The sequence below is a fragment of the Manihot esculenta genome, chromosome 4, assembly GCF_001659605.2.
Source record: "Manihot esculenta cultivar AM560-2 chromosome 4, M.esculenta_v8, whole genome shotgun sequence".
NCBI classification, from domain to species: Eukaryota; Viridiplantae; Streptophyta; class Magnoliopsida; order Malpighiales; family Euphorbiaceae; genus Manihot; species Manihot esculenta.
The window spans coordinates 17,963,162-17,986,700 of NC_035164.2; the positions used below are offsets into that span (position 1 = coordinate 17,963,162).

Sequence of the window (23,539 nt, forward strand, 5' to 3'; positions counted from 1 at the left end):
CCCCACCCTACCATCCAGGTACAGCAAACCCTACCCCAGGGGATGTTGCACCTCCTCCACCACCAGCAACACCTACTGTCCCAGAAACCCAAATGCCCAAACCTAGCTCATCTGGGGGGGGCAAGGTCAAGATGACCGATTACATGAAGCTGGGTGCTCCCCAGTTGGAAACCGGTGATGACCCGTTTGTGTACCTCGAAAGGGTTAAGACAATTACAGATGAGATAGGAGCTGATGACAGTAGAGCCATTCAGATGGCTGGGTTCACACTAAAATGCAAGAAGGCCCGAGAATGGTTTAAGAACTATGTGAACCCGAGGTTGGACAGCCTATCATGGGAGGAGTTTGCAAATGAGTTTGCAGGATGGGCTTTTCCTAACAGTTCAAGAGAATTGAAGATGATTGAGTTTGAACAGCTGAGGCAGACGGATGAGATGAGTGTGGATGAGTTCACAGACAGGTTTTTGGAGCTGTTGCCGTATGCCGGGCAAAATCTGGATACAGATCAGAAAAAGTCAAGGAGGTATATTATGAAGCTCCATTCCAGGTATTCCTCCTTGATTCAGTCAACAGAAAGGGAGAGTTTCCATGCCATAGTGGATATGGCTCGGAGGTGGAGGCTAGTGCTATCATCAAAGGGAAAGTCAAGCAGTTAGTGGCACAGCCTTCTGGTTCCAAGACCCCAGGTGGGGGAAAGTTAGACCCTTCTTCTCTGAGTTCAGGCAGTAAGAGGTGGGGCAACACCACTAGGAAGCCAAAGAAGAACAAGTTCTAGAGCAAGATCAAGTCAGGTCTGGGATTAGGAGGTGGCTCGAGCTCAAGTGCAGATAATGCAGTATGCAAGAAGTGTGGAAAGCCGCACAAAGGAGTATGTCTGGTTGGGACGACAGCCTGCTTCAGATGTGGGCAGGAGGGACACATGGCACGGGAGTGTCCTAGGGCAGCTTTTGTGGCATAGTCTCAGTAGACAGCCTCTGGTAGTATGGCTCTGTAATACCCGGCTGAACTCCAGTATCGGGATTCCTACCATCCGGTGGAATCTCGGGTGTCGGAGACCTCTAGAAGGGTAAAAACCATGTTTTCATAAAATGTTTTAATGTGTTTTATGTTTTAAGCATGAAAGAAAATGAGTTTTTGCATGAAAACAACCTTGGAGGAAAACTCAGGTTCGGCCGCCGAACATGCATGTGTTTCGGGTGTGCTTTAGGCCCCCGAAGGCATAAGTGAGGGAAGTCCAGGTTCGACCGCCGAACCTTATGTTCGGCCGCCGAACATGGCATGCATGCGGAGGCACGTTCGGCTCCCGAATGTGGCCTGGCCAGCCACCTATAAAGGGGTCCCTTAGCCGAAAACGGGCGAGTTTTTCTCCCCATTTTCGGCCAAGGTGAGCTCTCCACCGTCCCTCACCGATCTTTAGTTTCTTCCTTCCATTCTTCATGATTTTTATGAGTTTTCACCTTCGTTTTGAAGATTTCCAAGTATAAAGCAAGTTTTGGAGCTTTAAGGTTCAAGGAACTCTCTCTCTCCCATTTTCCGAGCTAGGGTCGTTCTCCTCTCGATCTTCAAGAGGTAAGGGCCGATCTTGAGCTTATTGCATGTTTTAAGTAAGTTTTAAGTAGATCTATGGGGTAGAATGCATGTTTAGCTTATGGTTAGGTTATGGGTTTATGTTATGTTTTTGGGCAATGTGGATGTTTGATGTGTTGTAGATGGGGTTTAAGATAGTTTGAAGCCCCTAGGAACTTGTATGCTTGAGTATGTATGATTGTAGATTAGGAAAAATGCATGTTTGGATGGTTTTGGGAGGCAAATGTGCATGAGGAGCCAAGTTTCTGCCCTTTGACAGAAACCAGGTTCGGCAGCCGAAGGACTTTCGGCCGCCGAACCTGCCAGGGAGGCCAGCCTTTCGGCTGCCGAAGCCTGCCCCCGAAAAGAGACTTTCATCTCTGGAGGGCACTTTCGGCCGCCGAAGGTGCCGCCGAACCTGTCTGGCTTTCGGCTCTGGAGGGACTTTCGGCCGCCGAACCTGCCGCCGAAAGTGCCCTGTTCAGCCTCCCTTTGCATGTTTTCCATGGATGATTTGAGGTGTTTTAGGGGGTTTTTGGGGAGTATTTTTAGAGTTATGTTCTAGTATGTTTGGTCCCTCATTTGAGTCCACCTTTGTAGGTTCGGACCCGAGGAACCGAGGACCCCAGCAGTGACAGCTGCTTCAGAGTCTTGTCAGAGTCAGCCAGAGGCGAGTAGAATAAACTCTTACGTTTTAAATAAATGAAAAACTTTAGCATGAATCATGCATCATGAATGCCATGTGATATCCTAGGTTGATTGCATTAGAATTCACGAATATGTTGCATTGCATATCTTGATGTTGATGTGGATGGATGTTGGATGACCCATTGGTCCTCAGTATGACGAGACACGATATGATATGATATGGAAGATCAGGTGTGGCCTGCACTACGCCCCTGACACTATGTAAGTGAAAGTCTGGGTGTGGCCTGCACTACGCCCCCGGCACAGTTGGACATGTATGTTATGATATATGTAAGAGAAAGACCAGGTGTGGCCTGCACTACGCCCCTGGCACAGTTGGACTATGTAGAGGGCCCTTGGTGACAAGTCCATCCTTGATGTGATATGGTTGTGATGTGATGCATTACATGATAGCATGTGTTTTAAATGCTTTATTATTCTGCTCACTGGGCTCTAGTAGCTCACCCCTTTCCCCTTATCCCCCAGGTTTGCAGGTACAGGGTAGACCAGGAAGTCAGCAGGAGTAAAGTTATTTTTATGTAATAGTTAGAAGTTGTGGACATGATGAAATTGTAATGTAATGTTCTATGTAGTCATGATATGTAAAATGATATTGAGGATTAGAGGTTGTGCTTGACCCTATGTATATGGTATCCCTTTAATGCATGATCACTATTATTATTGATGAGATGAGTAATCAAGCTTAATGTATGTTATTGATTACCCCATTGGAGCATGTGATGAGAGCTCCAGTGTGAGGTTTATGGTTATGTTAGTGTGCATGCACAGGTTAAGCTTGATTTATGAAAGAAAAAGTTTACATGTTTATGTATTTGTATGATCATGTATGGGATTACACGGGTTTACAGGTTGTATGTCAGGCTTGCTACGGGTCCCGGCGGCCTTAAGCCGATCTGGATCCTAGCGCCGGTAGCGGTCTGATTTTCAGGTCGTTACAGGCTCAACCAGTAGCTCCAGCCGCGACTCAGGCTAGTGGCAGAGGCAGAGGAAGAGGGGCAGCCTCTTCTTCAGCGGGTTTCAGGGGTGAGGGCCCGTCAGCTCCAGCACGAATCTTCACCATGACTCAGCAGGAGGCAAACACATCCAACACCGTGGTGTCAGGTAATCTCATCATTGGTTGTTCTGATGTGTATGCATTAATGGACCCTGGTGCATCTCATTCTTTCATTGCTCCGAGGGCCATCGAGAGGTTGGGATTGATGGTCTCTGGGTTAGAGTGTCCCCTATGGGTCAGTGGACCCAAGTGTGACCCGTCAGTGGCAGAGTCAGTCTCCCAGTGTAGTCTAATTTTTGTGGAGGGAAGATGCCTGTCTGCCGACCTTGTGGTTCTAGATTTGATAGATTTTGACGTCCTTCTAGGGATGGATTGGCTACCTACCCATGGTGCTACCTTGGATTACAGAGACAAGGTAGTCAGGTTCAGATGTCAGGATGGGTCAGAGGTTGTCTTCAGAGGAGACAGGGGGAGTACACCTAGAGGTTTGATATCAGCCCTACAGGCTCGTAGGCTCCTCAGGAGGGGTTGTCAGGGTTTTCTAGCTCATGTGAGAGAGCTGGATAGTCATGTCAGAGAGCCCGCCTCAGTGCCAGTGGTCAGAGAGTTCTTAGATGTTTTTCCAGACGAGCTGCCAGGTTTACCACCTGCTAGGGAGATAGAGTTTGAAATTGAATTGATGCCTGGAACTAGACCGATCTCTATCCCTCCCTACAGGATGGCACCAGCAGAATTGAAGGAGCTTAAGGAGCAGTTGTAAGAGTTGGTAGATAGAGGATTCATCTGACCGAGTACCTCACCTTGGGGTGCTCCAGTGCTATTTGTGAAAAAGAAGGATGGATCTCTCAGACTTTGTATCGACTACAGGCAGTTGAACAAGGTCACTACCAAGAATAAGTACCCGTTGCCAAGGATCGACGATCTATTCGACCAGCTAGTAGGAGTAGGTTGTTTCTCCAAAATAGATCTGAGGTCGGGGTACCATCAGCTGAGGATAAGAGAAGAGGATGTACCGAAGACAGCTTTCAGGACCAGATATGGGCATTATGAGTTCCTTGTGATGCCGTTCGGGTTAACCAACGCCCCTGCAGCATTCATGGATCTCATGAACAGAGTGTTTAGCCAGTACCTGGATCACTTTGTTATTGTCTTCATAGATGATATCTTAGTGTATTCCAGGAATGCAGAGGAGCATGCCCATCATCTGAGGTTAGTTCTGCAGACCTTGAGGGAACATGGCTTGTATGCCAAGTTCTCCAAGTGTGAGTTCTGGCTGAGGAGCATCTCTTTCTTGGGGCATGTGGTGTCAGAAAATGGAATGGAGGTAGACCCCAAGAAAGTGGAAGCTGTAGCTAACTGGCCTAGACCCACTATAGTGACAGAGATCAAAAGCTTCTTGGGCTTGGCAGGTTACTACAGGAGGTTCGTTCAGGACTTCTCTAAGATTGCAGCTCCCATGACCAGATTGACTAAGAAGAACCAGAGGTTCGTGTGGACCGAGCAGTGCGAAGAGAGCTTTGAGGAGCTAAAGAAGAGGTTGACTTCAGCACCAGTGTTAGCTCTGCCAGCTAGTAATGAAGACTTCTTAGTGTATTGTGATGCGTCCCATGTGGGACTGGGTTGTGTGCTAATGCAGAATGAAAGGGTGATTGCTTATGCTTCTAGACAGCTAAAGAAGCACGAGTTGAATTACCCTACACATGACCTAGAAATGGCAGCAGTAATCTTTGCACTCAAGATGTGGAGGCATTACCTTTATGGGGTAAAATGTGAGATCTTCACAGATCATAAGAGCCTGCAGTACATCCTGAGTCAGAGAAAGCTGAATTTGAGACAGAGAAGATGGGTAGAACTGCTAAGTGACTACGATTGCAAGATCCAGTACCATCCGGGTAAGGCGAATGTTGTGGCAGATGCCTTAAGCCGGAAATCACTTGGTAGTTTGTCCCATATTTCAGCAGAGAGGAGGCCAATAGTGAGGGAGTTCTTCGAGCTCATCAATGAAGGTCTACAGTTGGAGTTGTCTGGTACAGATGCTTTGATAGCCCAAATGAGAGTGGCACCCGTGTTTCTAGAGCAGGTGGCTCAGAAACAGTACGAGGACCCAGAGTTAGTGAAGATTGCCAGGACTGTTCAGTCAGGCAAGAACGAAGAGTTCAGATTTGACAACAAGAGGATCCTCTGCTATGGAAACAGATTGTGTGTACTAGATGACGTAGGGCTGAAGGGAGACATTATGAGAGAGGCTCATAATGCCAGATACAGCGTTCACCCTGGAGCCACCAAGATGTATCAAGATCTAAAGAAGGTTTATTGGTGGCCAGCTATGAAAAGAGAAGTGGCACAGTTTTTGTCAGCCTGCGAAGTGTGTCAGAGGGTGAAGCTGGAACATCAGAAGCCGACTGGAATGCTTAACCCACTACCTATTCCAGAGTGGAAATGGGAGAATATAGCTATGGACTTCGTGGTGGGGTTACCGGCAACGTCCAATAGATTAGACTCCACATGGGTGATTGTGGACAGACTCACCAATTCTGCTCACTTCATCCCTGTCAGGAGTGGCTATTCTGTGGACAAATTGGCGCAGGTGTATGTTGATGAGGTTGTCAGACTGCATGGGGTTCCTGTTTCAATAGTGTCTGATCGAGGGCCCCAGTTCACCTCTAGGTTTTGGCGGAGTCTGCAGAACGCTATGGGTACCAGGTTGGATTTTAGCACTGCTTTCCATCCACAGACGGACGGACAATCAGAGAGGACCATCCAAACAATAGAAGATATGCTTAGAATGTGCTGGATTTTGGCGGTTCTTGGAGGCAGCATCTACCTTTGGTGGAGTTCGCCTACAATAACAGCCATCATGCTAGCATCGGGATGGCTCCATATGAAGCTTTATATGGGAGGAAGTGCAAGTCACCTGTCTGCTGGGAAGAAGTTGGAGAAAAGGCCTTGGCAGGGCCTGAGCTAGTAAAGATCACCAGCAGAGTGGTGCCCATAATCAGAGAAAGAATCAAGACTGCTGCAAGCAGACAAAAGAGATATGCAGATATCCGCAGAAGGCAAGTAGAGTTTCAGGAGGGGGATTTGGTATTGCTCAGAGTGTCTCCAATGAAAGGGGTGATTTGGTTTGGGAAGAAAGGTAAACTAGCTCCACGGTACATCGGACCCTTCGAGATCTTACAGAAGGTTGGGAATGTATCGTACAAGCTGGATTTACCTGCTTCAATGGAAAGAATCCATCCGGTTTTCCATATTTTCATGTTAAGGAAGTTCGTGTCAGATCCAGGCAAGTTTCTTAGTGAGCCTGATGTGGAGATCCAAGAGGATCTCACTTATGTTGAACAGCCAGTACGGATCCTAGACACCCAGATCAGAAAGCTAAGGAACAAGGAAATCCCGATGGTGAAAGTCCTTTGGAATCACAACAACATCGAAGAGTGTACCTGGGAGACACGGGAGTCTATGCTCCGGCAATATCCTCATCTCTTCTAAGGTGAGTTTCATGTGCTTTGTTGTGTGTTTATGTTTTTATGCCATGCTATGTTTGTTTGGTGAACATTCGGGGACGAATGTTCTTAAGCGGGGAAGAATGTAATACCCGGCTAGACTCCGGTATCGGAGTTCCTACCGTCCAGTGGAATCTCGGATGTCGGAAACCTCTAGAAGGGTAAAATCATGTTTTTATAAAATGTTTTAATGTATCTTATGGTTTTAAGCAAAAAGGAAATTGAGTTTTAAAAGAAAAAGACCAAGGAGACATTTCCAGGTTCGGCCGCCGAACCTCAAGTTCGGCCGCCGAACGTGGAATGGTTTAGGGGGGCAAGTTAGGCTTCCGAAAGTTTCAAAGGTTCGGCCGCCGAACTTGCATGAGTTTTGGAGGCACTTTAGGCTGCCGAAAGGTGGTCTGCCAGCCCCTATATAAGAGCTCCATGGCCGAAACGAGCGAGTTTTCTCCCCATTTTCGGCCACGGTGAGTTCTTGCTCTCCCATGGTTCATTTTAGATGTTTTTCCTTCGATCTTTCATGTTTTAACAAGCTTTATATTTGAACAAAAGAGCGAGTTTTGGAAGCTTGGAGACTAAAGAGTTGAGATCTCTCCCATCTCCAAGTTGGATCGTCTCTCCTCTCGTTCTTCAAGAGGTAAGAGTAGATCCATAGTTCCTTTAATGTTTTAAGTAAGTTTTATGAAGTTTCTTGGGGTAGAAAGGCATGTGTAGGTTTATGTGGAGTTTATGGGTTTACTGTGTGTTTATGAGAAATGTATGTTGGATGTGCATGTTTGATGTGTTGTAGATGGGGTTTAGGATAGTTTGAAGCCCCTAGGAGCTTGTATGCTTGAGTATGCATGTTGTAGAATAGGTAAATGCATGATTGAATGAGTTGGGAGGCGTTTATGCATGTTGAGCTGAGTTTCTGCCCTTTGGGAAGAACTCAGGTTCGACAGCCGAAGGCTCTTTCGGCCGCCGAACCTGCCTGTGGAGGCCAACTTTTGGCTACCGAACCCTGCCCCCGAAAGTGGACTTTCGGCTCTGGAAGGGACTTTCGGCCGCCAAAGGTGCCGCCGAACATGCATGAGTTTCGTCTCTGGAGGGAACCTTCGGCCGCCGAAGGTGCATGACTTTCGGCTCTGGAGGGCCTTTCGGCCGCCGAACCTGCCGCCGAAAGTGCCCTGTTCAGCCCTCCTTTGCATGATTTCTATGATTGTTTTAAGGTGTTTTAAGGGGTTTTTGGGGAGTATTCTAGAGTCATGTTTATGTATGTTAGGTCCCTCATTTAAGTCCACCTGTGTAGGTTCGGACCCGAGGAACCGAGGACCCCAGCAGTGAGTCAGTCGCTTCAGAGTCATTAGAGCTTCAGCCAGAGGTGAGTAGAATAAACACTTATGTTTTAAAGCAAATAAATATAGATTTGAGCATGTTCATGCATCACGAATGCCATGTGATATTCTAGGTTGTTTACATTAGAATTCACGAATATGTTGCATTGCATAATTTGATGATGATGTGGATGGATGTTGGATGATCCTTAGTCCTCAATATGATATGATATAATATGATACGGTATGATATGGTATGGAAGTTCGGTTGACCCATTCTACGTCCGGGCACTATGTAAGAGAAAGACCGGTTGACCCATTCTACGTCCCGGCACATTGGAATGTTATGATATGTTATGTTTAAGAGAAAGACCGGTTGACCCATTCTACGTCCCGGCGCCTTGGAATGTAGAGGACTATTGGTGACAATACCATCCTTGATGTGAATTGTTTGTGATGTGTTGCATCTCATGAAAGCATGAAATTTAAAGTGAATGTTTATTTATTATGCTCACTGGGCTTTATAGCTCACCCCTCTCCCTTAACCCCCCCAGGTTTGCAGGTACAGGGTAGACCAGGAGGTCAGCAGGAGTAGAGTCATATATTATGAAATAGCTAGATGTGGACATGGATTTGATGTAATGTAAAAGTATGATATAGAAATGTTATGTAATGATGCTTATGAAAGTTTAGAGTTGTGCTTGACCATAGTATTATGTTAATCCCTTTCTAGTACATGATCTTCTTGTTTAATGATGATTATTGTAAACCAAACTTAATTTATGTTATGTCACCCCATTGGAGCATTGATAAGGACTCCAAGGTGGGGTTAATGTTTATGTTTATGAATAGTGCATGCACAGGTTGAGTTTGGTGATTGAATGGAAAGAAAAGTTCAAAATTTTTGTGTATGTTGTTGATCATGTATGGGATTAAACAGGTTCACAGGATGAATGTTTGGCTTGCTACGGGTCCCGGCGGCCTTAAGTCGATCTGGATCCTAGCGCCGGTAGCAGTCCGATTTTCGGGTCGTTACATTCCCAGAGAGGCATCCTCTCTCATCCTGACAATCCATTGGGAAGCCTCCTCCCAAGCCTTATATTGCTTGAGATTTTCCCATAGCCTTTTGATATACTACACCATTTGCTTATAATTTAGATTGTTGAGGTCCATCTCTGCTGCTATGTGGAGGTGTCTTGCCTACTTCCCGATGTGGAAAAGACAACGGCTCCCCTGTCGGCTGCAACTTGGCAACTGCCTATGAATTTTCAGCCATTTGAAGGTGAACAAGAGATGAATTGGATTTTGAGAAATAGAATAAAAAATACTTAGTAAGTCAGGTTTTCCAAATGATCAAGAAATTTCAATGGAATCCCGGTAATGTAACCTAATAATATTGTTAAAAATATTCTTTACGTGATCTGGCAACCTGCAAAGAATAAAGGTGAGATGGCTGGTGCCTTGAGGCAACCACTCTGACGCTCAAGTTAGAAGAATACTCAAGTGGGTGAGTGAAATAAGTATTGTAAGCAATGTCCGGTGAGTAGTAGAATGCGTACCTTGAACCTGTCTTGATTTGCTTTTATACTGTAAGAAAAGTAGATTAGTTAATGATTTTTCCTAAGAATCTGATTTGTACCGGCTAGTAGATAAGAAATCATGTGATAATTGAGATTATGAGTATTGCTTTGTAACAACCTTCAACGGTAACGAAACAGGATCCTTGAAAACTCTGCCAATGCACTTAGGCGGGTTTTTATCGCAACCATATACCCCAGTCATGAGAGTCTCGATCGAGTGTTCAAGCTTGGATGTCTAAGCTTCCTAATTACAGATATGTCGTCACCTAGACCAATAGAAGATTACCACAATACAACACATTTTGAGTAATGAGTCATATCAATACTATTGTAAATAATTTAAAGATTGGGTATTATGAGTAATTCTATTATTTCTTCTCCCCCGTTCTATCTTTATTTATCCATTTTTATTTATAATATATTACATACAAAAATATTCCAATACAAGTATCATATTCTACCAACAAGTGTGCATCGAATATGGAGGCTCTTATTATTGATCAAGATTAATATTCAATATATTTGAAATATAAAATACACACGTGATGTATTATATTATATTGCATAACATTGGATAAATTATCAAGCATGTTTAGATGAATTTATGTTTATAAAATATTTACACACGCATATTTTAGCAGACGAATCTAAAAAGACTTTAATGTTATCAAAGAGCTAATAAATATAAGGTAAAAACCTATTATTATAAAAATTTCAATGTGATAGTCCACTAGGCCACATGGCAATAATAAGCGAGTAAGAATGATAGGCCAAAAGGCGTTGGCCAACCAAGCCGCTAAGAGGATTATAGACCTAATAACTTACAAGGTGACAATTCATCAAGTCACAAGGTGATAATCCACCAAGCTATACTTTGTAAGTTGGTCTCTAAACTAAAGTAATAATTCACCAGGTCAAAGGCAATCCTCATTTAGACCAAATAATATATTATTCCCTAAATCAATGCAGTAACTCAAGCTAATAGGGAGATAGTTCCTAATTATAAAAGAAATGTTCCACCAAGTCAAAAATAGGGTAATAACCAACTAAATAAGGCAATAATATGCTAATTCACGATTTTGAGATGATAGTCTACTACTTCAAAATTGTTAAGATAATACTTTGTACAAAATCTCAAAAGCTATATTATATGGACGGTTATAATTTGAATACATTAATCCTAAGGATTCATTCCCAAAGACTATGAAGTTTGTTTGGTCATATCATGTCTCATTCGATCATATCTTGTCCTTTTCGTCCTATAGTCCATTCAACCAAGAACATAGTTTGATATATCGTTGGTCACATGGCTCAACTAGATAAATGGTTCGATTCATATGACTCAGCCACATGGTTTGGCCAATAGATTATTTGTCCGTAATTCGGTTATATGATTCAACTACATGATTTGACTAAATAGTTGATTCCTCTATATAGTTGATTTAGTTAGTTTAGCCATACAATTCAACTACTAGGCTCAATCACATGGTTTGGTCAAATATATAATTTAGCCATATGATTCAGCCAAATAATTGGTTCGTCCACATGCTTCATTTGTTCGTGTAACTCAATCACTATAAGATTTATTCCAATAAAATGAGAGAAATCTTACATACTTCATTTGTTTGGCCACATGACTTGGCAATTATGAGACTCAACCAACAAAAATTAAAAAAAAAAAAAACTTCTATTACCGATAGTAATCTATCTTTTCTTAAGATTCTCAATCAAATACTCAATAAAATCTAAGAACTATATAAAAAAATTATTAATATATTAATTATTCGTATTTAATTCCAAACACTATCGTATATTTTATCTATTCATTTAGAATACTTTATTTATACATCGAACTGGTCTAAACAATGAGAGACAATTCATCTTTTTCTTATAATTTAATAGTAGACTAATTATATATTCTTACATCAAAGATTTCTTCAAATGCGATCTTTTAATCTACACCTAGGGCTGAGCATTCGGTCGGTTCGGTTCAAAACCGAACCGAACCGAAATAACCGAAAATTGAATTGCAGTATTTTACATAAACCGAACCGAACCGAATAAGCGGGATAATCGAATCGAACCGATTTGATTCGGTTCGGTTCGGTTCGGTCGGTTCAATCGATTGAACCGATTTAAAAAAAAATCAATAACAGTTAACATAATCTAGAATAGCATACTTCACGGCCATGAGTTTACATCAACAATCAAGAGCACACACTTGAACAATCAATAACACAAATTCAACAATCAATAGTACACAAATTCAACCAAGAGTACATAAATTCAAAAATCAACAGCAAATCACAAATATTTACTTAGCTTCTACAGTTGACTCAAGTTCAACAGCACGCCGTGGCACTGGCAGGCAACCATGTCCGACACAACCGAGGGCTGGAGGCGCGAGTGGCACTCTTGGTCCCGGAGTCTGGTCCACGAACTGTGAAAGGCTCAAGGCTGGAAGCGCGACACAGAGACTCGGAGAGGACTGAGGGCTGTGGAATAAGCACGACCAAATTGCCGACTGCCCGATGATGCGTGGAGAACCAATAGAGAGCGACGGCCGACGCCGATGATTGCGTGGAAAGAGAGAGAGACTAAAGATCGGTGAAGATCGACGATGGTGAATCAGTCCAGTCAAGAGGAGAGTGGAGGCACATCACATGCGCGAGAATCTCGCGACGAGATGCGTGCGTGGCTCTACTACTCAGAAAGAGACCGGAGGCTGGACGGTGGATGGTGGAACCGCCGCTGGAACTTGGATGGAACTCAGAGGCGAGGCACGTTGAGAGGCGAGGGCGTTAGGTTTAGGGGTGGGTGAGCACAGAGATAGAGATGCACGGAGAGAGAGAAATTTGTTTTAAATTTAGGCAAAGGAAGGGAAGGGAAATAGGGAATTAGGAAATTACTCAAACGACGTAGTATAAGTGATTTCGGTTCGGTTCGGTCTAATCGAAATTTTTACGTCTAAAACCGAACCGAACCGAAATTACTGATTTTTTTTAAAATTTCAAACCAAACCGAACCGAAAAAAAATAAAACCGAACCAAATTTTTTAAATTAATCGGTTCGGTCGGTTATTTCGGTTTAAACCGAATTCTGCTCAGTCCTATCTACACCCATATATTTTAAGAGTTTTTTGAGATTTTAGAGTTAAAAAAATATATATATTTAACTTTTTAGGTTTAATTCCAAGTTATTTGTTAATTTAGAATTTAACTGTCCACGTGGCGGTTAAACTGCAAGCATGATGTACTTGTAAAACGTGTTAAGACCTAACGTTTTTGTTAATTTGTTTAAAAAAACACGTCAGCTAGTAGAAATTTTCTGCAAGCCGACATTTAAATTTTTTTTATTAAGAAGTCTTGGCTTGGCGCCCGTGTGAGTGGCGCCAGGCGAATTTTATTTTTTTATTTTTTTATTTTTTAATATTAATATATTATAATAATATTTTATATTATATTAATTTAATAATATTATTTATATTATAATTTTATAATAATAAATATTTTTTATAATTTTTAATATATTTTATTATTAATATTTAAATAAAAAATTATTGATATTATATAATTTTAATCCATAAAATTAATATTATTTAGCGACTGGTTGCGATTAAATGTGTACGGTGCACGAAAATAATATAATAAAATATAAATGTAATTTTTATCATTTTGAACATTCATATTAATTAATTAATTTATTTATTTATTTATTTCTTTCTTTCTTTCTTTTTAATAAATTATAAATAATTCAGTAATTTTATACTATCTAATCATAACATATGATTATTAGCACCATATAATTCTATTATTATAAAATTAATATTATTCTACAATTAAATGTATAGAAACAGTATCTCACTAAAATATAAATTTAATTTTTATAATCTTAAATATTTATATTAATTAATTTATTTATTTATTTATTTTTTCTTAACGAATTATAAATAATTCAATGATTTTGTACACATTTAATAATAAAATAGTATTATAATTCTAAATATTTTTATATATAGTTTTATTTATTATTAAATTTTACAGTACTCCTATATATTAAAAATAATAAAATATATAAAATATAATAACTACATGTCAATAAATTGATGACCGATATTATTTAATTACAGTGGTATTCCAATTAAAAAATAATACTTTTATACCTGATATTATTTAAATTAATAATTATTTTTAATTGGTATTATTCAATAAAATTGATTTTTTAAAAATAATTGTTTTATTTTTATTTTTAAATTACTATTATATTATAATAATATATTTATATTATATTAATTTGATAATATTATTTATAATATAATTTTTATAATAATAAATATTTTTAATTTTTTTTATAATATATTTTTTAACATATTAATGTAGTAATATTGTAATTGAATAATATAATTATAAGTTTATTAATAAATAGTTTTTTTTAATAGAGAATAAATAGTTATTATATTCTTTTAATTATAGTGCTATAAAATTAATATTATATTATGATTAGAGGTGTATAAGAGCAATTTAATAAAAATTAAATTTACTTTGTATAATATTAAATATTTATATTAATTAATTAATTAATTTCTATTTGATGAATTATAAATAAATTAGTAATCAATAATAAAATATATTAAATATAATAATTATATATCAATAAATTTATAACCGATACTATTTTCAATTAGAATATCACTACACTAATATATAAAAAATAATATTAAAATTATTATTATTATAAAAATATATATTAAATAATATTAAAATATTTTAAATTTAATTCTTATAATTTTAAATATTTATATTAATTTATTTATTTATTTATTTATAAATTATAAATAATCAATGATATCGTACAGATTTAATTATATAATAATATATTTTATAAAAATAACAGTGTATAATTATATTATACAGGTCTATCCAGTAATAAAAAATTTTTAATTAAATTTTGTAATATATATTATTATTTTTAATATATTAATATAATAATATTATAATTAAATAATATTAATAATTTAGTACACATTTAATCATAAAATAATATTATTTCATAATTTTAAATATTTTCAATATAATTTTTTTATTATATATTTTTATAATACCTCTATAAATTAAAAATAATAAAATACATTAAATATAGTAATTATATATAAATAAATTTATAATTGATACTACTTTTAATTACAGTGTCACTACACTAATATATTAAAAATAATATTAAAATATTTATTATTATAAAAAAATATAATATAGATATTATTAAATTAATATAATATAAATATATTATTATAACATATTAATTAATAAATAAATGCTTAGCTTCGCGCAAAATCAAGATTTTTAAATAAATACAATTTTAAATATTATAAATAAAATTTTAAATGTCAGTCGACAAAAGATTCCTATACCAGCAGACATGTTTTAAATCAGTCAGCAAAGATTCCTCCGCCAGCCGACATGCAAGTGCACCAAGCGTAAAATTTAACTTAAATCCCATCACGCTTAGTGAAATTTAACGGCAATCAAATCTTTGAATTAAATCTAAAAGGCTAAGTACATTTTTTTTCAACCCGATATTCCAAAAAGCCCCATTTTAAGGTAGGATTTGTCATACATTGGCAAACTAAATCCTGTCCTGACCGTAATGAATGGACAATGAATCAACAAAATAGGCTTCATGCAGAATTCAGATGAGAATGAGCAATCTTTCGCGGCCCTGGAGATTTCATTAGGGTGGGGCAGTCTAATATATCGGCAAATAAAAATAGCAATTTTAAAATAAATACGAAATAATCATTGCAATTACAAACCATTATCATTGTACCCATTTTAAGCAGAAGTCGAATGACCCTTAAAAATAAGAAAACTTAAATTACTAGTCAGACAAGACCAACAAAATCTTGATTGACAACTACCAAAATTTCATACTTCAAATCTGCAAAACGTAATTAAAAGTCTTCTCTGCCTTCAGTCATAATCATTAAATGTCGTCTTCTTCCCTGCATTAGGGCAAATTAAATAGAAATTTAGCAATTTAGCACAGCAACTTCTAATCCCACCAATTACTTGAAAAGCTAGGAACATCGACAACAATTTACCTGTGGCAGCTGTTGTCACACTAGGTTTATAGGGTGTTCCACGTCCTCTGCCTCGACCACCACCTCTACCACCAAAACGGCCACCACCACCACCATCTCTACCACCTCTCCTCCCTCCACTGCTTCGGCCTCCACCTCTGCCACTACCCCAGCCATCACGATTATCACTCCTTAGTGGTTTTGCCTCTTCAACTGTTAAGTACTGGTCGCCAAGATGACTGCCACTAAGCTCTAGCGCTTTGTTGAAACCATCAGCATCTTTGAATTCCAAGTAAGCCATCCTGCAATTTAATTACAAACCAAACCGCAGGTTCCATATCAGAGAGGCCGAAGCTCCGACTTCTAAAAAGCAAGTTACACTTAAAATATATGTTAACTATACAAGAACACTTAAAACTAGTGGCCTTCACTTAAAACTGGTGGCCTTCAGTTTTCAAGGTCTTTCACCAAAGTAATCTTCAGCAAATGAAAACAAGTCATCCAAAAAGCTATAGGACGTTCTGGATCCTCATGCTACAACAATTACAACACACATAATGTTGCTTTATACAGTTCAGAGATTCATATTTCTGTCATACTCCAAACCAAAGCGTGCACACCATGAAGTCTATAAACATCAAATCAAAATCAGGTGAACCACAGAGCTAACACAGTACAAATAAAATTCAGCTGGATGGTAGCAGTGATGGGAGATATTGAAGTATCCCACACATACCGGGGATACGAATTCTAAATTGTCACTAGAACAAGAATCAAAATTACAGGCTGACAAAACTGTGGAGGAAAATTATACAAGCAAATATTCATCGAGACTATTAGATAGCATATCCAGTTAAATATTAGAAAAATACTAACCCCTTGATGGCACCAGTCTCATAATTTGTTGGGATTGATATCCTATTAATCTCTCCACAATTTCCAAAATGCTCCCCCAGGGCACTCCTAATCTGTTAGATTGAATCCAATGTGCATATGAACATCTCAGGAAACCAAGGCCATTAAAGCAACAGTTAGTAGAAAGTTCAAGGAATTACATCATCCTCGCCAAGAGAGGTATCAAACCCCCTGACAAATATTTTCTGAGCATGCCCTCTTCCTCCCTTCTGAAACGAACTATCCTCTCTGCCACTGCAAAGGACAACAGTCAAAAATTACAATAAATTCTTTTAATTTGAGCATTCTACATAAGCTGGTCAAAAAAAGTACCCGCTATATGGAGTATACGAGGACCTTTCACCTCTCTCACGTGCCAAATCAAGTCTAAGCTGCCGGCCATTTAAACTTTGACCATTCAATTTTAGAGCCTAAAAAAGTGAAAAATATGAGTATTGAAAATAATTATCATATCTGCAAACAAATTCAGAACTGAAATATATAAATACAAGCTATTGTAGAGGCCCAATGCAAGTACTCAACAAGGACCTACCTCCTGTGCTGCTTCAGCTGTGGCAAACTCAACATGTCCAAAGCCCTTAAACCTCTGATCTTTGTCCATGGCAAAGCGTACATCAACAACTTCACCAACACCTTTAAAGAAACCTTCCCTGCAGGAAGAAAATTATCAGAAGCAAATTAACAACCGAGTTAAAAAGCTAAATTGCAGGAGACGTACACATCAGCTCGTTCAACTTCAAAAGGTAGGTTGCCAACAAATAAAGTCTTTGACCCTGTAGACTGAACCTCAGGAGTAACAGGAGTCTTAGGCTGCAAGAAGAAGGGGTAAAAACATTGCTTTTTCACAAGTGTAAAATGCAAGTGTCACAAACAAAGGCAAAATGGTGGATTACAGCTTTCTTAGCAGATTGCAAATCAGCCTTCTTGGTGGTTGTAGGTGGAGTTGCAGCATCTACCATTTCCACATCAGTGCTCTGTTTCCATACAAAACTAGTGTTACACCTGAGCATTAAAATGATCCACACCAAAAGTCTAATGGCTTGTAGACAACTATATGGAAGTTCATAAATTCATGTATATAGGGCAATAATAACACCCGTATAATTAAATTGAATAGGTAACTTTACATTTTTCCTTGGGGTTTTCATGGGTTTTTCATCCTCACTCTCCTCTTCATCATCTGAACTATCACTAGAGCTCTCATCTGAACTGCTGCCTTCCTTTTTAGTTACCTTCACCTACAGCAGAAAGTTGTGCAAGGTTACTTGATAGCAACAAAAGAAAATGATAATAGGACATCATGAAGTTAAAAAACAATGCCCTTTCACATTTTCATTCTAGGGTAGGTCATCTCCACAAAACATATCAGAACATGCAAGACTCTCAAAAAGACTTCCTATTCCACAATCAAAACTTGAATCATGTGCCTGAACACATTTCAAAATCCAAAATGTCATAGAATTTGCAAATCAAAAACCCAAAAACTCTGGAGTATCTATCACATCTATAACTACAGCTTTCGAGAGTCATTTAATGAAAATACAATGTTACTTAAATTGGCAATCAAAAAGATAACAGTCTACGAAAAGCATTATGGAAGACATGCCTCAAACACAATACATGCAAAATGATCAAAATAATATATCCAGTCTTGTAGAAATAAAACCCTGAAATGTTGAACCATACAATTTATCTATGGAAGGTAAGGAAGCAGGGCCAAGGCAACCAAAGATGGAAACAAATGCATGGAGATCTTATGTTATAGGTGGAAAACATAGTGAGGGGAAATATTAACCTTTTTTGATTCCTTTGTTTGAACCACAGAAGATGGCCTTTTTGAACCAACAGCAGCCTTGGCTGCAGGAGCCTGCAGATAGAAATAAAAAATACCAAGATTTTAGTAAATATGCACAGTTATCAAATAAATAATATCAGCAAAGAATGTCAAGACACTGTACATCAGAGTCGGAGTCACTTTCAGAACTGCCATTCCCGTCCTCCTTTTTGGATGCCTGCACTTTTAGTGCAGCTTTGGTTGCTTTTGTGTTTGTTCCCTAGAAGAAAGCAGAAGGGGTTAACAAAATCGAAAATACTAGAAATTTATGGATGGATACCTGAATGGAAAAAATTTCAAATTCATTCTGATACACCAAATACACAAAAAAAAAATAAAGAAACAAGCAAGAGTGAACCTTATCATCGTCAGAGGATTCATCTGAATCACTATCATCAGAATCATCAGTTGATTGAGCTTTGTTATTTGCAGCTGGTAATGCAACCTTCTTAGAAGCAGGGGCCTTTGCATGTGAATGTTACAAAAACACAGTACGCAGAGAAATTCAGTTCACTAGCTACAACTTGATAGAGACACTACTGCTGCTACTATAGAGCAAATTCAAATTCCTCAATAAAACAGACTCTTGATATTTTATATTTTTATTTTGCAACGCATCCATTTTTCAAACAGCAGACACATTACAATCATACCTTTTCTTCATCAGAATCACTCTCCTCAGAACTGTCTCTTTCATCAGAGCTACTACTAGATTCAGCCCTTTTTTTGGCTGCCCCCAGGGGTACAATCTTGGGAGCTGAAGCCTTTGCAGGTAACTCCTATATACATAAATGCTTAGTGATGGTCAACAGGATATCCAATACAATTAAAACAAGGGTTTGTTTCGGAGAAGGATGGAAAGAGAAATAAGACCAAAATGTTTAGTATTGAGGTCCATTTTTGTAATGAACAAAATAAAAGAAGCCTTTCTGCATTTCAAAAACAATTTGTAAATCTTCAATAATACGACTGAAAATTACATGTAAAAACAATTTGAAATTTACAAGTAAAAATTTAAAGGAAAAACAATCAAAATCAACCAGAAGGAAGGAAGCAGAGAGAGAGAGAGAGAGGAAGAGAACAGGAGTTTGATTCAATGTTACCTCATCCGAAGAAGAATCATCCTCACTGTCACTGCTAGAATCTTCAACAGGTGGTTTTGTGGCCTTCACAACCTTCTTGATTGCAACTTTAACCTGATTTAAAATGACATAACAGAATTACAAGAACATAAAATTTTCCAACAACAACAACAGCAATAATAATAATACAAGACAAGCAAACATGTCTCACAAATAAACCAATCTGCGCCTAATTTTTTATAAGAAGTGCCAGGCATTTTCACCTCTTCCTCATCAGATTCATCATCTGAAGATTCTGAACTGCCACTATCTGCCTTGCCGTTTTTAGGAGCACCAACTGACCCATTTTTGGCATCTAGTTGCTGCTTCTTCAGAGGAAGAGCAGCTTTGGTGTGAGGCTCCTAAGCAAAAAATTAAAGAAAGAAAAAAAAATAAAAATCAACCAGAGCGAGGGAGGCAGAGGGAGAGGGAGATGAAAGAATTAAACAGGAATTTGATTCAATGTTACCTCATCCGAAGATGAATCATCCTCACTGTCACTACTAGATTCTTCAACAGGTGGTTTTGTGGCCTTCACACCCTTCTTGACTGCAACTTTAACCTAATTTAGAATGACATAACAAAATTACAAGAACATAATTGCCAACAATAATAAAAGACAAGCAAGCATGTCTCACAAATAAACCAATTTGTTCCAAATCATTTTAGGAAGTGCCAGGCATTTTCACCTCTTCTTCATCAGATTCATCATCTGATGAATCTGAACTACTATCCTCCTTGCTTTTAGGAGCAGCAGCACCAACAGAACCATTTTTATCAGCTGTAAGCTGCTTCTTCAAAGGAAGAGCAGCTTTGGGAGGGGCCTCCTATGAGAAATCAAGTCAAATTAGTTTCTTTCCTTTAAAAAGGGAGGAACAAAAAGGTGCAAATCAGTTGGAATAAATCCAATGCTCACCTCATCTGAAGAGGACTCCTCACTACTAGATTCTTTAATAGGTGTTTTTGTTGCCTTCTGCATCTTCTTGGTTACAACTTTGGCCTGCAACAAGTATTTTTTAAGACATTATCAAACTAGACAATGTAAGCAACAAAAAAAAATCCTGATAATTAATATCATGCATTCAAAAATTTCATGGCCTCAAATAAAAAGATAGTTTGAACGACATGTGACCCTAAATAAAATTGAAAGTAATTGAGAAAGGTATGAAATATGAGACTGGTCAAATAAATTGTAATTACCTTCTGCTCTTCCTCAGAAGAAGAGTCATCAGAACTACTGGATTCCTCTTTCTTCTTTTTCTGACTCTTTACTTCAATCTTTTCTTTCTTAACAGCCTGTTTTGCCCCCTCATCTATCTTGTGTTTCTTTGCACTCACAAGTTTCTCTACAGCTTCTTCAGCTTCTCTCTTACCTACGAATCAAAATTCCAAAATCCAAGAAAACAATTAGACAATGGTGTCCAGGAAAAAAAATATGGAACCCATCACATAACATGATAGGAGCAACGCAAATGCAGAGCAGTCATGGAGGCATAATATTGAAGTTAGATCCATTTTTTGTATTATTTTTCCACTTCTCATTTTTCCCCAAGCAAACTTGAATGTATGTTAGTGAAAACCTTCAAACCCAAAACAGAACTTTGAAAGGGGAAAATTTTGTACAAAAGATGCCAAATCATAAGGATACGATTAACCACAATATGAACATCGAAAATTCTAAAACGAGGACTCCAAAGCCTTGCTCTTCCCTCTAAATTCAGATATCAATAAACACACTAATAAACATATACAACTTCTACGATTAAAAGGCTAAACATAATAGAAAATTAGAAAAATGGAATAAAACGTCAACGACATTGAAATGTTAAGAAAAATTGCGACTGCACCTTTCTTCGTAGACTTCCTGTCAGTGGTTACAGAAGGAGCTGCATCAACCTACAACACAAGAAAATGAAATTACAACCATATAAGCAGAACACCAAAACTACGCTTCCAGTAACAAGGAAAAGATTTAAAAAATAAGAATAAAAAAAGTATAGTACTTTGGGTGTTGATTTCTTGCCAGACTTGGCCATAATTGACAAACAAGGAAAAGAACTGCAGGGCTCCAAAGACAGCACAGTTACAGAAGAACCCTATTCGCTAGGGTTTTCGGAGAGGAGAATACAGGAGTAAAATGAGGTGCTGAGGCTCGAAGCGGGTATATTTATATGCATGCCCTGGTAGGAGTAGGGTTTTCGTTAGGGTTTTTGGGTGCCCGCACGTCCATGTTAAGACTCGGTGGAATCACGGTTCATTCGTGCGTTTTGTTCGCAGCCTTGCAATTCCCAAAATTAGGTAATTTTCACTCGCAGCTCTAATTTTAATCGTGTTTTTAATTTTATCAATCAATATCAATTTTTGTAAAAACTTCTAACTTATTATTATAAAACGCCCTTTTATAACAAAAAATCATAAAAAATATTAATTAAAAAAAAACAATACCCTTTGCTGATTTCTACAATTATAGTGTATACTAATTTTATTCATTAATTAAACTATATACCTTATTCCAAATACATTAAATACTAACTGATGTTGTTGAGACTAGATAGATGACGTAGTGGGTGCTTATAACAGCTATTTTAATACTCAAATTAATGTCTCGACGAGTAGAGAAAATGTAATGAACTACTAAGAGGTTTAGTATTTTCGAATGGTATACCTTTATCTCTGTGATTCTTCTCCTTTTATACAGTAAGATATAGAAATGAATATGAAATTTTTTTGATAATTCGGTGGTAATGTGATTGTCTACTTAATATGAAACATCACTAACCAATATGTGGGAATCTCATAATCACAGGCGCAATGGAGATATGCTATGTTGTACTTTATAACGGTAATTTCGTATTAAAACTTGCCTTGTTGAAGGAAGGGCGAGTCTTCTAGTAATGACTTGAGTGTTAAAATGTCTGGGTCTTCTCTTCCTCATGCTGGTCTGCATTTTCTAGGTGTCTGATCCTTGCCACGTGTCCCTACTTAGTAACGACAGCCTACGACTTACTTTGGGCGGATGTTATGTAACATTAGAGGTCTCCCCGCTAGTTTTCGATTTTTTAGATTCGAAAGAGATGTCTCTCATCGAGGTTGGGGGCACGTGGCTCCTTAAGATTGATTTCTTACTGCTCACATCATTTCGTCTATCTAGCCTTTCAATAATAACTGTAATGTTTATCATGCCGCATTTAAAGCCCGCTATCAAAACCATCCTATAAAAGCCCTTTGTCTTCCCCGAGCACTACTTTTGCTCTCTTTTGCAACTTTTTTAGAGTTGCTCCATAGCTTCCTTTCCATTTCTATTCCTTACAGTCTTACTTTTCTTATGGTAATTTTGTTTTCCTTTTTCTTCAACATAAATAGAAATACCTCTTCTTCCCCTAGCGGGGTCTCTGTCTCTAGATCCTCCTCTGATGGCCCCATCCATGTGCCAGCCCCTATTTTTCCGTTGAGGGACACCCTAGAGAATGAGGGTGGTCTGCTCAATGATATATTGTCTGCCTTCTTAGAGCACGATGTGGATCGTTTGCATAATACTTACCACATTCCTCGAGAGTCTTTCCGAGTTTTTGCTCCTTCCCCTCGCATTCGTGCTAATGACTTGATCACTATCAAGGACACTATTATTGTCTTCGAAGAGCAGTTGAAAGCGGGCCTCTACTTCCCTCTAGACCTTTTCTTTGTGGAGGTCCTCTGGTTTCACAAGCTTTCAATTGCCTAACTTCATCCTAATGGCTAGAGAATCTTGGTGGCCTTTTGGTTCGTGTCCCTTAACAATCACATTGAACCAAGTGTAGCACTTTTCTCTTAGCTTTTGGGTACCTATAAAAATAAAGATGTAATACCCGGCTAGAATCCGGCATCGGAATTCCTGCCCTCCGGCGGAATCTAGGGTGTTGGATCTCTCTAGAAGGGTAAAATGTATTTTCTAA

At 38.4% G+C, this 23,539-nt stretch overlaps 1 protein-coding gene across 1 annotated transcript; it reads right to left on the reverse strand.

Annotated features, from left to right (window-relative positions):
* Positions 1–15,409: 15,409 nt before the first annotated feature.
* Positions 15,410–21,769, reverse strand: LOC110613727 (nucleolin 2). The gene is made up of 21 exons (XM_021754988.2): positions 21,611–21,769; positions 21,455–21,503; positions 20,808–20,980; positions 20,524–20,607; positions 20,297–20,434; positions 20,077–20,169; positions 19,832–19,969; positions 19,590–19,682; positions 19,140–19,265; positions 18,845–18,949; positions 18,611–18,706; positions 18,448–18,519; positions 17,780–17,890; positions 17,546–17,626; positions 17,371–17,462; positions 17,185–17,302; positions 16,965–17,062; positions 16,793–16,886; positions 16,614–16,705; positions 15,759–16,039; positions 15,410–15,659 (listed from the first exon to the last, which is right to left on the reverse strand). The coding sequence occupies exons 1-21, from the start codon at positions 21,641–21,643 to the stop codon at positions 15,628–15,630; spliced, it is 2,199 nt and encodes a 732-aa protein (XP_021610680.1). The 5' UTR covers positions 21,644–21,769; the 3' UTR covers positions 15,410–15,627.
* Positions 21,770–23,539: the final 1,770 nt, after the last annotated feature.

Excerpts from the sequence above, each read along its gene's own strand:
- LOC110613727 (XM_021754988.2), bottom strand. The coding sequence starts at position 21,643 with ATGGCCAAGTCTGGCAAGAAATCAACACCCAAA. Across the intron at positions 17,627-17,779 it reads TGAAAACCCCAAGGAAAAAT|AGCACTGATGTGGAAATGGT; the intron begins GTAAAGTTACCT and ends GTATGGAAACAG. Across the intron at positions 17,303-17,370 it reads GAAGTTGAACGAGCTGATGT|GGAAGGTTTCTTTAAAGGTG; the intron begins GTACGTCTCCTG and ends TTCTTCCTGCAG.